The 18,323-nt window shown below is 37.3% G+C and overlaps 1 protein-coding gene across 2 annotated transcripts in view; it reads left to right on the forward strand.

The window, feature by feature from the left end:
- The window catches only part of SLC22A16 (solute carrier family 22 member 16), a 34,054-nt gene that overhangs the window by 10,435 nt on the left and 5,296 nt on the right, over positions 1-18,323 (forward strand). The window contains exons 2-7 of one of the 2 annotated variants that reach the window (XM_054280356.1): positions 6,871-7,347; positions 9,924-10,041; positions 11,966-12,515; positions 14,394-14,521; positions 14,920-15,029; positions 15,533-15,632. In XM_054280356.1, the coding sequence (XP_054136331.1) occupies positions 6,871-7,347; positions 9,924-10,041; positions 11,966-12,515; positions 14,394-14,521; positions 14,920-15,029; positions 15,533-15,632 (1,483 nt within the window). The remainder of the gene's footprint in view (positions 1-6,870; positions 7,348-9,923; positions 10,042-11,965; positions 12,516-14,393; positions 14,522-14,919; positions 15,030-15,532; positions 15,633-18,323) is intronic. The other variant, XM_054280357.1, reaches the window with a different exon arrangement.

Raw genomic sequence — 18,323 nt, forward strand, 5'->3', positions numbered from 1 at the left:
AAAAGAAAGAACTGTAGAACTGTTCAATTAAGTTTCAAAATATATATCTATTTTTAAGTATGGCCCTTAATTCTCTAGCACTGTTTCTTTATTTCCATGCTGCTGTGGCTTCCTTCATCTGAGCTGCCATACCAAATGCAGAGTAGTGAGCAGCCAATGTATTTTTCTTCTTGACTCTAATGAACAAATACTGAACTTGTCTTAATCAAAGGCAAATGTGCATAAGTTTAATGGGATAGAAGTGAATTCTTCAGAGAATCAGTTTTAAGTATAAGAATGATTTGGTGTGTGATGTTTGATGCACACATTGTTGTCAGTGATTATAATATTTAATTCCTGAGATTTTCCTGATCTCCACAGTTTCCTTTATTCCTGTTTCATCTCTGCTGTTGATAGGTTTAAACTGGACATCAAGCACAGCATCTTCTGCCTCTGAAAACAAATTTTGGCAATAATCTTGTGCGCTGAGACTCTCAGCATGGTTCAAACTGACCTTAGGAGGGAAGGAAGTTTATTCTTGACACCATAAGTCCAATCAGGCTGTGCATGTTGTATATTTAAGGCTGTCTCCAAATCTGTATCTCTGCACCATAGCAAAAATACTCTTGAGTCACATTCAGTTCCTTTCTTCTCAAAAGATAAATGTGGAAGTGCATCATCACTTTTTGGTTTAGAGTGGAAAGAATGCTGAATGCCTTTTCTCATGTTAAAAAAAACCAAACCAAAACCCAATTAACCCAGGATGGAATACAGAGGTTAAAGTGGTTACTGAACACAAATTCTTTCAGAAATAGTAAATATCTGTACATTTCTTTCCACTGAATCCATCCTATGAATGTACACTGCACAACAAAAATGTACTGTGTTTTCTGACTTAAGCAACTTAAAAATGAGGTTGTTGACAAGACAAGCAGTAAAAATAGTTCTTGTAAAGCCTGTGGAATAGTACAAATATTTTTCTAATCTCAGAACAGTTTTGTGAGTCTATTCTACACCAAAATGATTTAAAATGTTTATGTTAGATTTTGATGAGTATCTGGTAATTCCCCCTCTTCTGTTTTTGATTGACAGACAAGAAAATCAGAATCATATTTTATTTAACATAAAAATTAGTGTCCAACAGCAAGTCTTGTCCCTGCTATACACTGCAATAACTGACAACGCTAAAGTACTCTGAGGCTGGGGATTTATTCTCTAACATATACATGGCAGTGTGCACTTCAAGTATTTTTTGTGTGAGAGATGGACAACTTTCCAAATAGACTGATGTGGATAATTTGCATGGATCTAATATAAATTAGACTGAACAACTAGTCCAGCTTATTGGTTTTGTGTTTCATTTTTAAAAATTTAATATCTATTTTGACTTTTTTATTCAAGTCAGATCAGTTTGCCAGACAAAGTTCACAGATGGTCCACAAAAGAAATACCACCACAGGTGAGGCTAGGGTGCAGTGTGTCTCAAGGGGGGAATAAACAGTGGCAAAAGAGAAGGGAGAAAATATCTTGCATTGACAGTGCCACAGAGATGTTGTGCCATGAGACTACAGCCAGAGCAACAGTGGTCTGAGATCTAATTCATTGTTTTTATGGAACAGTATTTCTCATATTGAGGTACTGACATGGTATTACCAGTTGTTTTTCTTACTGATCTTTGAACTTGTGCAGAAGAAATAGAAATGCAAAAATCTTTTTTTACTATAAGCTGCAAAGTGAAAAAAAAATACTGTGGAGAAATATCACTAATATTTTAAGAGGGATTGGAATGTTTTCATGTTGTGTCTTGCTTTTGTGAAGACAATTTTAGGCTCATTTGACTTCTGGCATTCATTAAGCATCTCTATACTGGAGCAGTAGCCTATAAAGTCTTCTTGACTTCTATATTTGACACTCCTGGCAAGAGTGACAAAATGTGCTTGCCAAATAATTATCTCCCATGGCAAGTCACTGAAGAGATGGAAAAACACTGAGAGGAATTATCATACCTTTTAGGACAGTCATCATGTTCACAGAACTTTTTTTTAAATGGCAAAAAGTGGGGTTTTAAAAAGGAAAACATATCTGTAAAATAGGTTAGACTATTTGCAACAATATGTGTTCTATAATCTGTAGTGTGTGTGTGAAGATGACTGGTATCTAAAATCCTATTGCCAAAATCTGCCCTTTTTGAGATCAGTCCTGGAAAATAAATCACAGAATTTGCTTTCTTTTGGTGAATTTCAATAGTGTTTTTTGCTCCTGCAATGGTATTTTCTTACCATTTCCATGCACGAACAACAGTATTTCTTAACTCAGGGAAATTTAACTTTAAACATTGAGTTTGGTGTGGTTAATAAAGGGATTATAGTATATATTATAGTATATAGTATATATTATATCTAGTATATAGTATATATACTAGATATAATATATATATATAGTATATAGTATATAGTATGTAGTATATAGCATATAGTATATAGTATATGGTATATGGTATATAGTATATAGTATATAGTGTCAGGTATATGGTATATGGTAAATGGTATATAGTATAGTATATATATAGTATATATATGTGGTTAATAAAGGGATTATAGTATATATATTATATATAGAGTACATATACTATATATACAGTATATAGTATATGTCTGCAGCAGAGAGCTTTAAGCTCAGTAATAAAGGACTTTCTTATCAGTTTGGTGTTCTTAAATTAAGAATTGGGGGAAAAGTTAATAATTTACAGTGGGGAGCAAGGGCAGCCTAGACTTTACCCTGTGTGGATGTTGTGCTGTGACCTCCTGCCCCGCACAGCACCCGGGAGCTGCTCCAGGCTCCCGCAAAGGCCGGGGGCTGCTGGGCCATGGCATGGGCACAGCCAGGGACCTGTCCCAGGGCTCTGACACTGGGGCAGGGCATCCACATGGCCACAGCACGGGGTCTGGGATACAGCTCGTGTGCCATGGCGTTCAAAGGGAGGTGTCCCAGGTGGCAGCAGAGGAGGCAGCAGCTCTGTGCTCCTCCTCGCTCAGCACCCTCTGCCACCTCAGTCTCTGTTTGCCCATCTGCACTGAGGCTGGACCTGTGCCCTTCTCCCTGTTCAGTCTCCAGCTGTTCTGGAAAGCAAAATTCCATTAACCTGTAGTACTCTCCCATCTCCTTCCATCCCTACATATTTATCTTCCTACATCCCTACACATCGACCTCCCTACACACTTTTCATTCTTCCCCTGTGTTGTCTGTAATAGTCTGATTCATTCCTCTTTGGGAATTATGCAGGTTAAGGAATTTCCTGACATTTACACCACTGGTCTTTCTGGAAGAAAAGTTCTTCCTACCCACAGGAGATTGGCAGAAGCCTGTAAGGTTGGGCTTTTCAATCCAGGACCGGGGGGGAATGCTGTTAGAACACTACTGCAGTCAGCAGTGGGTTTCCTTCACAGCAAAACAGGGCTTTCAGGGCAGTTTTTCTGTGTTTTGTATGTACAAAAATATACAGAGTATATACAGAGAGAGGCTTAGCCAGCCCAGTGTGGAATTTTACTGGAGAGAGCAATAAATAGTTTTTGCAGGCAGGGAAGCAGCCTGTTAGTGTGGTGCAGAGTGCCTTCAGACCCTGGTGCTTCCAAGTGCTTTTCTAACTTCACATCAGGCCTTATTCCTCCCTATCCCAGCTCCCCCTGCCTGCTCCTTGGCTCTTTTATTGAGCAGGTAGTGGTTAAAAACTGCAGTGCAATCCCACCTGCAAAATTCTGATCAACATGGTCATTTTGCTGTAAAAACCCATTTTTCCATTCTTAAATGAAGTAATATTCAGCATAAATTATGTCTGTTAATGTATATCTGGTATTCTGACTTCTTGTGTTTGCATTGATGCTTCAAATTAGGTAAGAAAAATAATGGTGCTACAAAGTGGATTTCTTTGTTGAAACTGAGTAATATTTTCATAATATTGGAAATGGAAGGATGTTTTTACAAGAATAAGCTATATCTAATTTTAAGTTAAACCCTTGAAAGATGGGTGAAATATTTTATGACAGGTATTTCTTTAAATTGAATCCTTTATTGCTTTTTACAGAGGTGGAAAGAAAGAAGGGGCACAAAGAAGAGGAAAGAGTACAGACTGTAGTTTGTATGGTTGTCAGCAGTAACAGGAGGAGGAGGAGAACTGAGAATTCTGTACAATGAAGTGATAAAAGAAACCAGGGTGTTTTATAAGCTAATAATAGTCTTATGTTTGAAAAGGGGACATAGATTTAATGAGAAACTTTCTTGCAGAAAGATTTGACAGTGGAGCAGTCTGTCAAAATGGTCATTGAAGTATGATCACAAGAAATGTTCAGGAAGAGATAAGATAAAACTCTCAAGCGAGTAGTGAGAGCAGAGATTAACTAGACCTGCTCATAGCCCTGGTGATACTGTTGGGCTTTGAATTTATAAAAATTTGTGTAGTGGATGGTTTCATGCCATCTTCTCAGACTCTATCCTTAAAAGTTGTTATCTCCCTTAAGCCTCTCCAACAAAAAAATGGCATAAATATATTTTTCCTACCCACTCTTACTGAGATGAAGATAAATGATGATCCTGATATTTCTTGTATTGCAAGAACTGATTAGGAAACTCAAGAGGTGTGTATGAGAGTTTGAAATTATTTCATTCTCCCTCTCTCTCAGAAATACCAAGTGGATTATTTGACACTGCAATTTTCCAATGCAAAATGACAGAAATTGCAAATACTGATTCCAAGTGTGCCACTTTTTACTAGCTAGTAGAAGATGTAAGTGACAGCTTCTAGGGGTTTAATTTACTATTATCTCTTTCTAGCGTTCTGCATACTGCAACAGTAGCCCAGGTTGTTGAATTTGGTCGTGCCCTGCTATTTTTAAAATGAGTTTGTGTCTTTTGATGGGAACAGTTTAAAATGAAACTGGAGAAGAGGAACTAAAAAACATTGTTGACCATATTTGTCTGCATCAATAGGGTCCCAAGGGTTACATTTCAAAATAACCTTTGCTTTTTTTGTGGTCCAGGATAGCTCAAACACCTTTCAGAGCTGTTTCAGCCTTGCTTTGACCTATGGCTAGCTACTTAATCCCCAAGAAGCTGTTCTCTTGAGAGAAAATTGATAGACTTGAAGGATTGCTGTGGTTATATTCAGTTTCTCCTGACCATATCTTTCAGTTTTGTTTGGGAAGGAGCAGCACAGCACCGGTGTGAGGATTGCCTTGCAGCATCCTCCATAGGGATGTGGAGCCAGATTTTGAGCTGCCACGGTGGCTTTAGCAATTGAACTCACTCCTCAGAGTGCTGTAGAAAAGTCAATAGAGCTGTTCATCAGGAGAAAGGGGGATAAAAAGCACTGCAGCAGAGCAACAGCAATGTCAAATGCCATTGGAAGGACACTATAGGCTTTTACATTACCAAGGAAAGAAATAAGAATCAAGATAAAAGGCAGAGGAGAATGAGGATGGTGAATGGAGATGTGCTTTACAAGAGAACTATTTTATTGGAAATGTTAATCGGGTATTGAGACAATGTAGCCAGTAAATTCTGCTTCAGTACTTTGCTTATAGATAGTTTCAAAATTATGTAGAAATTTTGATGATAGATTTAAAAGTCCTAGGGTATGTACTGTTGAGATCTGTATTGTGGGAATTCATGGCTAGATTAGATACATTTTGGAGAAGGCGTATCTAGAATCTGCATTGTTTACAGGGATTGGAATTGCTCTGAATTTTCCCAAAAGATGTTTCAAGGCATTTGGTTTTAGACAGTATTTCCTATAACTTCAGCAGAGATAGCCTCTGATCATGTTAAAAAAACCCCTGCTTTTTGTTTCATGCTGCTAAGGCCCTGCTGTGTCCTGCAGAAAGAATGTGTGTATAGAAGCTCATTGAACACTTCTTCAAATTATTGCAATTGGTTGGCCTTCAGGAAATAAAAAAGGGAGGAGAACAAAAGCTTTTTTGTTTTTTCTGAACAGATGTTGTATTAATTAGATGCATAATTTAAACATTTAATTGAGAAAATGACTCCTTATGCTTAAATTATCAGAAAATGTCTAGAATTTGCATACAGTGACACTAGAGTTCAATGCAAGTCTTTTGAAATTCTGAACACGTGCAGTTTTTTTACTAAGATTTACATGCATCTCAAGTAAGCTTTAAAAGCTGTTAAAATGCCCAAATTCAGACTAGGCATAAAACATTCTTTTACTAGGTTTGCTTTATGATACAATCTTTAATGGATAACTGTACACCCTGCTTAAGCCAAAACCCAACCCAGTTCAGAGCTCTGTTTTGCTACAAAACATTTCACATTGTTCAGATTCCATCTTCTACGTGTGTCTACATGTATTCTCTCTTTGTCTTTTGGCTGCAATAAAGAGAGATGGAAAATAGATGGAATTCAGCTGTAGAGATACAAGTAGGTGGAATGAGGGTCTTAATGTGTTTGGTTTGTTTTATTTGATGCACATATCTCTACTCCTAAGAACCTGAGGTTGCAACATTTTGGTTTTTCTAAGCATCCAAGTAATCTGAGGCCTCATTTTAAGGGGATGTGCTGCAGAGATTTGGAGGGTGGAAGGCTGCTTCAAACTAAGTGCTTAAGGTCCAAACTGTTTCATTTTAAATTGTCTTCTCTGTAAGACTGAACACATGACTAAGAGCAGCACTCATTTCTTAACAATAGATTCCAAATTATGGATCTTTTTCTCATCTTTGGTCTCTTGCAGAGCTAGGCTAATATTGAAGCAGCACCACACAACAAAACACTTGACACGTTAATGATATCTCCATTTACTGATCTACCCAAACAATTACACTGAATATTTTTTTCACGTATAGAGGGCTTTTCCTCAGTAATATGTTTTCTTTCCCTTTACAGATTTCAAGCATGTGTTTATTTTGCATCTGTCTTTCAAGCTATGTCATGTGGTATCCATTACTTAGCATCTGTGTTCATGGCTGTTACTCCTAACTTTGTGTGTGGGTTCCCTGGAAATGTGAGTAGTGTTCTGTTCCACAACTCCTCTGCATCAAGTATAGAGGACATCTGGACACTATGGACATCAACAGAAAACTACATTGTAGTCCAGCTGGAAAATGGAGAAATTTGGGAACTTGATCAATGCAGCAGGTCCAAACGAGAAGTCACTTTGGATCTGGCGTACGAATACAAAGGCAACAAGTCTGTATTTCCTTGTTCTGATGGATTTCTCTATGATGATACAAAGTGGAAGAGCACTGTTGTTACACAGTGGGATCTGGTCTGTGACCGAGAATGGCTTGCAAAATTAATCCAGCCTACCTTCATGCTTGGAGTCCTGATTGGAGCAGTGATTTTTGGTGACATTGCTGACAGGTAAAGTGCCATCCTCTGAAAATTGTAGCTTCAGACTACAGTAACTTCATGTATATCTGCCTGGTTTTGTTGTTTCTATTCATTGTATATTCATAACTACATATGCAACATCCAGGAGGTTTGGATATAGCTTTGTTCACAGATCTGTTTAACTTGGTTTCTTTTTCCTATAACAAGTCCTAATTTTAAAATATATTCTCAAATAATTTACTTTTAAAACTTTTTCATACTTTCTCATCCATTGTTCCAGACCTTGATCCCTGAAACTGCCCTGTGCAGCTAGTATTTGTCTTTATATTTTTATTTATTTGTTTGGTTATTTATTTTGACGGGAATAGCAATAGCTCATTGTAATAGCAATGGTAAAACCTGGGAGTAGATTTTCACCTCATTTTTCATGAGAAGAGGTTCCTCATGGAAATGCAATTTTTTTTTTTTTTTGTAGTATGACAAACAGCTCAAGGGCTATTAGAAGATTAAATATCATGTATTTGAAAATCACCTTTCCTAACCTGTGTCATGAATAGAGCTCAATGGAGCTGATGCAAAGGCTATGAGGGTTTAATCAAGCCCCCTTCATAAAATAAGCACCCATATACTATTTTTCCTTGCTGTCCAGTTGTAGGTTTTCCCTGAAAAATTAGCTTAGACTTCAGTGTTTTGAAAGCTTGTGAACGCAAGAGGAAAAATGGGTGTGGGTGAGCTGTGCTGTAGCTTCACTCATTTACAGCAGGAACAAAGTTCTGTTTGAGCACGAGGAGCATCAGTCCTGGAGGGACTCTTGCTCACAGTTCCAAGGCCCATTCCTGTCCAACAGTTCCTCCCTGGGTGTTATCTCAGCCCGTGCACTGAAATCCAGCATCAGAGCTGGACTCAGAAGCAACAGTGAGCCTCAGAGTGTACATCTGTGCTCTCCTGCCTCAGCTGGTTTCCTCTCTCGACACAAACAGGCATATTCCTGCCTCAGAGAGCACCCAGCCATGCCTGTCTGGCCATATAAGAATCAAATATCCAAGTTATGTTGAACTTAGCTTTGTCTTGGGCACTTTTTATACCTGTGCTTTGCTTTGAAGGCTGGTTTGCAGTTATTTATGTCTTTCTATAAAGGAGCTTGTTGACTGACAGTTCTGCTGGGTGGAGAGTGATGTTTCATCCCACATCTAAGACTGTAAGCAGGACAAGGAGATCAGGAGTGTTGTTTTCTGATTTTCCTTCATTAGCACAGCACTACAGTGTGACAGTCACAACATGGGAATGCAAAAACAATGATGAACTTTTTAATTTGGCTTTTAGAACACATGGAATCAATCTGCTTCCCAATCCCAGGCTTTGCAAAATTGTATTTAATACAAAACCAGAATATAATACTAACATCTGTTTTGAGTTTCTTTAAACTATTCATAACTTTATTAATTAATACTTGGACATGATTTATAAGGTTAGGATTGTATTGTTCTCATTTCCATTAATTCAACCCATGGACAACCAGTTAAGATAATACATTCTGAGTTGCAGATTTACAGCTGCAGAATTTACAGCTGCAAGTTATTATTTTCTGACACATCCTGGCTCATGGGAAATAAACTTGTGTATCCCTCCCATTACCAATTAACAGATTTCCCAATAGAAGAGCTCTGATAGCTAAGACTTACTGGGATCTTTCCTGGCAGGGATCAAAGACCAAATTATGACTTCAGGTCAAGTCTGGGAAAAAACAGGAGGAATTTTACTGGAGTACAAAATAAAAAAACACATAAAAAAACCCAGTCCAAAACTCCTCAAACTTTCTGTCTAAAAGTAATATCCCCATTTGTAAAAAGCTGTTTGCAATGGAAGAGGTAATAAGAGACCAAGGAATTATTATTGGGGAAGAAAAATAATTCCACACAGTTTGTGTTACAGAGCATTTGTAGATAGAATGTAGTGAATTCCCAATGGAGTCTTATCTACTGCTGCAGCTAGTGTTTGACATGATTTTTTTGCCATTAGCTTACTTTCTTCCTAGATTTCTGTGTTTTTATATGCATGCATATGTGCTGTCAGAAATCAGAAAATTATGGGGAGCTGTGTGATTGTCATTTATTAGAGAATTCAATTTTAAAGAACTGGACAAAGGTATGTTTCAGAAACCTTTCATTACTATCAAAATTGGTTGTTACTTTGACAAAAGATGGCATGGTATCCCAGCCAACTTTTGTCAGAAATTATTAACACGATGCTACTTAATATAAAATAGCTGAATTTTACTCCTGTTTCTGAGGACATAAATCAATTTTTCAATTGATTTATGTCCTCATAAATAGGAGTAAAATTACCAATCAGTTATGTGGAAGTTAAAACTGGAGGTGCACATATGTAATGCATGCTGCACATTGCTTCCAGCCAAGAATTGTGGAATGGAAGTTCCATTCATCCTTTTTCTTAGAAGCTGAAATTACCGACAAATTAATACAGGTAACTAAACCAGAATTTCTGCGGTGAGTTGGTAACTTCCATCTAGGCTCTCTGGAGCTGCAGGTGTATTTTAATAGAATGTTTGTGGCTACTGATGATTTTATTACTGCTGTGATTTGCAGACTGGGAAGACAGCGTGTTATATGGTTCACAAGTGCCGGTCAGTTTGTGTTTGGCATCGCGGTGGCCTTCACCTTTGACTACTACAGTTTTGTGATTGTGCGCTTTCTCCTTGCCATGGTAAGAAAGGACGTTCACCCTTGGCCCTTCTCTGTGCCATTTCTTACCCCTTCTCAGGAAAACCTCCCTTTTGTTATTATTTCCTCTCCGACTTCATTATTCTAAAGCCCCGTCTGTTGCACTTATTTCAGCAGAGCAGGGAGAGTCTGAATGTTCTTGGACCACAGCAGTTTTCCTCTTTGAATTAATAGAAAGCGTCTGTATGAAGCAGTGTTTGCTACTTCCTCCATCCCAACCTCTGCTGGACTGGTAATTAAATACCAAGTGTGAGCAGCAAACTCTGGATTCTGCATTGCAGCTGCTGTTGCATTTCTCCTTATTGTTAGAAATGGAATATATTTTTTTCTTAAACTAGCAAATCTATAATAAGTATTATTTTTATCTCTACTATTTTGAGTGATGGAGGAGAGATGCACATTTTCTCTTCCATGCATCTCTTTGATCTTTTAAGCTGTATCTGGAATATGAAATACATAGGCAGATATGTTTAACACCTAGATGTTTTAAAGGTACTTAGTACTATATGTACTTAAAGGTATTTCAGTATATGTGTTTATGCAGACCCACACACACAATTTTATTGTGTGTGGTATACATCCAATATCTAACACATACTCAATATTTATACATAATAACTAATTTTAAATAACTATTTTACCGCCCAAAGTACATTCTTGAGCTTTTCACTACATAATGCATAAAGAAATTAGAATGCCATCACAAAAAAAATCATCTAACTTATTGAACGTGGGTTAGATATTAAAAAATATTCCCATCATTTATTTTGTTCTGCTGACAGTGCGTTAGTCAAGACAGGACCTTGTACCTGGAGCTCCCTTTGCCTGAATTTCCTAGCAGGAAAAACTGTATCATGTCAGCCTTAAACAGTGAGATCTACAGGAGTCCCTCTGCTGACTCCCTTGGCTGTTGATGCCAGGTCCTGTGGTAGTTTAGAAAAGCAAACGGCTCTGACCAGGCTGATGCTGTAGGTTTTATCTGGCCACTGGGACTGATTTGCAAGGTGCACTCCTTAACTCTAGCCCTGTGCCACTGCAGTCAGTGCAGCTTTCCTATCAGTGGGTTCAGAATTGGAGACTGGTAACTGGAATATTGTTAATGGGAAAAACAATTAATCAAAACAATATACTGAAATATTTTCTAGTCTATATTGTCTAGCTGTGTTTTGCAATGTTTTAAGATACCAGGAATTTGATGTTGAGATATTTGAGAAATTGAAATATATATATTCAATAATATATATATATATATTCAATGAAGAAATACTATTATGCAGAACATGCCAGGAATTGCATTCACTTGATGCCATATGAGAACCTGTAATTGTGTATGTATATGAGATTCTCTTCCAATATTGCAAAAACTTTGATTTAATGAGATATTTTACAAGGGTGTGGAAGGTAATTGTTCGTAAATGTGCAGTAAATGTGCAGTTTTCTGACATGCAGGGTATTAATGTTCTGCTTTAAAAGCCAAGATCAAGATTTTCAGAAGTGACAACTACTTCAGAGGACCTCACTTTCCCAAGCATCCAGTTTGTGATGTCATTAAGGGACCTGATTGTTGGAGGAGAAGGGCTTAATGACATCAACAAATTAAGTTTCTTCACAGGTGTCTCTGGCTGGCTGTCCCTCACTACAGAGAAGCATCCTAGTTCACATCACACTTTTAAATGGTGTCCACACAGTCGGAAGGTTTGAGTGCATTTTTTCTCCAGCTGACTCATTTTCATGGTTGCCTTTTTTTCTGTCAGTGTGAGACAGGCCAGCGTGGTGACAATTTAGCATACACAGATGTAGAACTTTGTTAGCTGTTTGTTTGTACTGCTGGTGCACAGGGAGAGGAGAAACAAACCTCACTCTGTTTTTTGTTTTGTTTTCTTCTTTTCTCTCTCCCATCCTCCCAGGTTTCAAGTGGCTATCTGGTTGTGGCTTTTGTTTATGTGACTGAATTTGTTGGCATTAAAGCACGAACCTGGGCTTCTATGCATGTCCATGCTTTTTTTGCTATGGGAATTATGATTGTGGCACTCGTGGGATTTTTGGTTCGGACCTGGTGGGTCTATCAGATATTTCTATCCATAGCAACTCTTCCCTTTGTCTTGTGCTGCTGGATGCTCCCAGAAACACCCTTTTGGCTGCTGTCAGAGGAAAGATATGAAGATGCACAGAAAGTGATTGATACAATGGCAAGATGGAATAAAGTCAGCACTCCCTGCAAAGTTTCTGAACTGTGCTCAGTCCAACAAGACGATGTGGCCAGTGGCAGAACGGGTGATGATGATACATCCTCAGCAAAGAAGCACAACATCTTAGACCTGTTTTGTAACTGGCAAATTGCAAGAAGGACCATCACAGTCTGGCTGATCTGGTTCACTGGGAGCTTGGGGTACTACGTCTTCTCCCTCAGTTCTGTCAGCCTAGGAGGCAATGAATATTTAAATCTCTTTCTCATAGGTAAATATTCTTGTACCTTATTCTGTTAATGACAGAACTGGAACAAACATTTAAAAATGTCTATAGATTTGACAGCCAATTTTTTACTTTGTTCATTCAATTGTGAACCTTGTTTGAAAAGTTTCTTGCTAACTTTTCATGAAATTGACTAACACAGTATCGTTCACTCCAAATTTCACTGTATCTGAGAAAAAAAAATTAGAATTTGTGGGTGCACAGAATTCTTCTCTGTCTGTCTTTCTGATTGTAAAACCATATTCTGGCTTGTCTTCTCTTTGCCTTGGAAGCTTATAGCAAATCCACACAAACACCAGGGGAAGCAGACAAGCAATACAAAATTCACACAGCTCTGTTAAAGGCACAAACTAGGAAAATGGGAGAAAAAATATTCCTTTTATCACTTACAGTCGTGATATATTGAGTTTGTCTGTGTAGAAAACATAGTCATAATTGTCAGAAGGAAGAGTCATTTTCATTTTCTCAGAAGTGTCTTTTTAATTAAGTGGTAATACTCTTTTAATTTTATCATTCTGGCTGTAATCTTTCTCTGGCCTGTAAGTTGTTTATAAAGGCAGCTAAAGTGCATTCAGGGCTTGATCCAAAGTTTGTTAACATCAGTAAAAATATTCCACTGACTTCAGAAGACTCTAGATCAGACTTGCAGCTCTGAGCCAGTGAAGAATTAAATCATGTGCTTTGCTTTGTGCAGCTGAGTACTCTCAGTGAAGTGAATGTGACTGATGGTGTACACAGGCTCACAGAAGGACTGGGGCTCTCATTATTCCAGTTTGTTTTGCCCTGTATTACAGTGTATTGTTACACTGATGTGTTGAAGAGTGGGTGCTGGTATTGCACAGATAACTAAACTGCTATTGTGGAGTTCACTGTACCCACCTCTTCTAAAAATATTTTAGCAGACTAACAGACCCTGAAGAATTACAACCTGCTTTTTCCAACACAACCCCAAAATACTGTTTCCTGATATTACAGGTGTATTGACATGCTCTATATGTACTTAATAAAGGAATCCAGGCTGTTCAGGGCTGTATCTTACGTTCTTCCTTGGTTTTCTATTAGACATAGTAGCATTCTTCCTGAGCAAATTGGCTTAAAACGTGTCCAAACTGGCTTTGGCTCAGTATTATTTTTCTAGGGGCAAATCATGTTTACACAGTGCAAACAGGTCTAGCCAAATGCCAGGACCTTTGGAGCAGCAGAAGTTTTTCTCTGGAAAGGAACATTAGGACAGGATGATCTGTATTAAGAGTGGGATATTGTAAGCCCTCTTTTTCAGGGAGAAGGGAGAAAGCTGGAACTGCACTCTGTATTAGTGGGGCTTACTCAGAAAACTGGATGTGGACAGACCTTTCTTGCCTTTTACTTTGAGATGATTTTTAACTGATTCTGGTGTGGCTACTGTTTCCTGTCCAGGTGGAAGCTGGCAAATCCTGAGAGGTGTGTCTGAGTGACACTAGCAATATTCCCTGTGGGCACACTTGAGCTGTTAATGTGAAAATACCCGAAGGAGAAGAGCAGCAAATGTAGAGCTTTCAGACAGAAGTGTCAGTGTCATAGAAACAGAACTGTGGCCTTGCTCTTTTCTGTAATTTTCCACCCCAAAGAGAACTGGAGCTGCTCTGTGCTGTGAAACCTGTTTCCCTTGTCCTTCTCCACTCCCACTTCCGTATTTTAGGCTGTTCTCTGCCTTCTGTCACACTTTCTGTAACCAAATGAACTAGCCCAACACACTGGTTATCTTTAGATATTACTTGTGTTACTAGCCCCTGGATCAGATAAATTCCCCATAAAGAGGAAGTTACAGTTATGAGATGAATATGTGTAACCATGACTTAAACTGAGATAATTTCATACTGACAGGTGCTGTGGAGTTGCCTTGCTATATCATTGCTTGCGTTGCGATGGACAAACTGGGAAGGAGAAACACACTCATTCCGTTCCTTATTTTAAGTGCACTGATCTGTGTTTTAATTATGTTCATACCTCAGGTTAGTCATGTATGCTTGGAAGTGTTCCTATAGCAGAAATTGATTTTAAAGGCTCTTAAGTCAGTAGATGCAGCTGCTCTTTCTAAATCACAGAATAGTTAATTAAAGGCTGGTTTTAAGTTGCAGCTGCCAGTCTAAGATAGATTTCTGTATTTTCAGTACAAGTTTCAGTACAATGTCATTGCTGGAGTCACACATAAAATGCTCCCAGGGCTTCAGTGAACCAGGACTGGTAAAAAGTGATGTGGAAACTAGTAACTTATTGAGCAATTTTTAAAAAGCAAGCAATGAGTATTGCTTATTGTTTAAAGAAGTGTCACAACTTTTGAAGAACATAAATTACGTTTGGAAGGGTGTAATTTTCTGGTGATATATTTATTTATGCTCTCTTTCAATAGGATTTCAATATATTAATTATCTTAGCAAATATGGCTGGAAAATTTTCCATAGGTGTGGCATTTGGCCTTATATATCTCTACACAGCAGAACTGTACCCAACAATAGTAAGGTAAGAACTTTGGCCAGTTATGTATTTTTCATTCATTAATTAATTTTCATTCATTAATTTGTTATTCTACACAAGATCCAGCTGCTCTTGGCATCAGTGGGGGTGATCTGAAAGACTTGGGATGGTATGAGTTCCTCAGCTGCCTCAGAGCTGTCTGGAGTTTGGTTGTACCATAGTTTTTTATTTATTTTGCATTCCATGTGCATTGGTAGGTTCTACTGGGGAACTAGAAGAATACTCAATACTTTCTTAAACATGTTTTATGCCTTTCTTATAAATCCTGGTTATTAATCCCATGATCTGTGCTGAATGATAATTATATTTTTAATCTTAATTACAGAAGCAGCTTCATTGCACTACAATATAAATTTACATTGGCATAGCAACAGCTTCTTAGTATAATTGCTTAAAGACACAAATCTTACTGATGTTTTAAGTGTCTGTGCATTTTTAATTGTTTCCTTTAACTGCCAGAATTCTTACTCAAATTCTTTTCTGTGTAGATCACTTGCTGTTGGAAGTGGAAGCATGATGTGCCGTGTAGGAAGTGTGGTTGCTCCTTTCTGTGTTTATCTGAGAAGTGTCTGGATTTTCATGCCACTTGTAGGTATTTATTTCAATGGTGAATGTTTTTTGAAAAGGTGTATGTGTCACTTTTTTTCTCTTTGTAACTTACTAAGTGTTTTTCACGTGACAAAGGAAGCAAAAGCTGAACATTTATTTTGAAAAGAAAATTGAGTAAACCATTCTAGTTTGAAATTTTCAAGTCCCAATTCTAGTAGCCTCATATTGTTAAAAATATGCTGCTGAAGCAAAAGAGAGACTTTGAATTGATGAAATATTCAGAAAAGTTTTTATAATAGAAGACAGAAAAATATTTATGCTCTGAATCCTAGCATAAAATTGATAAAATATTTTGCACTTATCATGTAACATTTAGGAAGTGTCGTAGTCCAGACTTTTTTGCAGGCCCAGCAGCTTTTGACCATGCTCCTGATTTACTTTAACTTTTTTTCAAAGGCATAGTTCTTCCACTCCTGAAGTAACCACAGGTAGCTGGATTTTCTTACATTATGCCTTAACATTTTCCATGGCTTCTTTGGGAGGTTGCATCTTTGGAACAGCCTCCCAAAAGATCAAGAAGGTGTTGTGCTTACTGTATTTGTTCACCTCACCTGTCCCAAAGGTCTTGTTCTGTGTTTTTCACCAGAACTGAACAAAACAATTCATGAGATAGAAAAAGATAAAGAAATGGTAAATTGATCAGCTTCATGATGACTTTGACAAGCACCAGAAGCAGGTCAGGTTACCATTAGGTTTTGTCTTTTACCACCAGTTGCCCCAGAAAAGAGAGGTGGGGCCATTCCTTTGTGGACTTTGGGCATTATGTAGTAGATTCACTACTACAAAATATTTTATGTGTTCTCTGCTCACATAATGAATCACATTTCTTCATTGCATTTCTGTTATGAAGCATTTGCTGCTTAGAAATCCTGCAGCAATTCAATCCACTTTTTCTCCTGAAGGATAAATTATGCTTATATATGTGAAACCAGATGGAATTCCAAAATTTGTATTAAATTTTTAAGTAAAGAAATGTTTATTAATGATTTAGAATAGTTTAAATTCTTTCAAAAACCCCTTAGAATTCACTGTGACTAGGGCACTGCTGTTATATGTAGAGTATACATGTCAGAAAGTGAAAGTGTAATGGGATGTGTCTTTAACCTGGATTGATAGTCAAATTTTATCCACCATATTGGAGTTTCCTAAACAAGGGCATTGTGTCCCTTTGATTTGGCAACTAAAAAATCTTTAATTATAGATTGTTTCAGAGAATTCTTGTGAGCTCATTTCATTATTTAAATTAATTACTTTTGGTTGTTTTTGACGAAAACTAAGAGGATGAAGGAGACCACAAAAGAATTTATTTATTCAAGTTCCTAAAAATGTTTTCTTTCTTAAAAATGTCTCCACCAATATATGATCCCAGAAAAGACAAAGAAACATTTGCACAGCAGAGTGGTCATGGGAAAACATTTATTTTTTCCTCTTGTCAGCATTTTGCCTTTACTCTGAAATAAGATTTATCTGTGCAGAAGTTCTGCAGTTAAACCACAGATGGGGGAGTGCTCAAATGTTCTGGAGAGCAGTGCAAATGGCAGTATAAACACAGGAATTATTTCAGCTATGAACCACTCTCAGGGTACAAAAGTTATCCAGAGTTTTTGTAGAGTTGAGTAGTAGTTCACAGTGAACATGTTTCCATTATTAGCTCCTGTTATAGAGCATTTGTCAATTTATTAAATAGGCTTGTCTTGAGTTGGAGCATAGCGTGCCAAGTCTCAGGTCAAGTAAGTGTTTTGGAATGGAAGTGAAATCAAATGGATTACATTTGTAAGTAAACTGATACACATCACCCTGATCTATTGCAAACACACACACTGTTGAACAGTTACTACTGCTGTTTGTTTGGCACTCTGCCTCATGCACAGTTATGCCACCTGTGAGCACTGCAAGCATCTTGAGTGGCTATAAATCTTCAATAAGTCTATAAATTTAATAACTTGGCAAGTATGTTTTTCATGTGACAACTTTATAGAAAATGTGCAGTAAAACAACTACTCCTTATTTAACCTATTTCTGTTTCTCAGCTGTTAAGAGTTATGTTGCAATAGCTCTTTAACAGGGTTGATTTTTCTCTCAGAAAAAACATAAATTAGAAATTTAAAAAGCCCACACTGGTGTTAATAAATGATTACAAACCCTCAGTCAAATACTATTGGTTTTTCGTGTCGAAATATAACCTTTTTTGTTGAAGTAAGAACTTTGTCAATAAGATCACATTTTAGATTGGTTCAGAGGCATCAGATGTGAATATAAACATAAATAGAAAACTATAATAATAATTTGTGTTCAGAAGTAAAGGTATTATTTTGTAGGGATATTTAATTCGAATTATCTTTTCTTCTGGAGTATATATATCAAGTCCTAGTCTCAGACCACTGCAGAATTATAAATGTTGGTCCAGAAAGGGAAGAGGACATAAGAAAAATAATGGTACATATTTTCTGAAGGTTTCTATGGTATCTGTTAGAACCTACTGATTGTACTGAAATGTTGGGGACACTCTTAAGAGTTTGACTAAGCAAGAAGTCAGATTTCAAATTAACACCCTGAAAACACAATGCATTTAACCACGTATGCCTGTCAAATTAACTTCAACATACTTAAATACCTTCTACAATAACACAAATACACTTTATTTGTACACATAAGCATTTGACTATATCA

Source organism: Melozone crissalis, unplaced genomic scaffold (genome assembly GCF_028551555.1).
Source record: "Melozone crissalis strain CALT ecotype California unplaced genomic scaffold, PUWL_Pcris_2 ptg000027l_1, whole genome shotgun sequence".
Classification (NCBI taxonomy): Eukaryota; Metazoa; Chordata; class Aves; order Passeriformes; family Passerellidae; genus Melozone; species Melozone crissalis.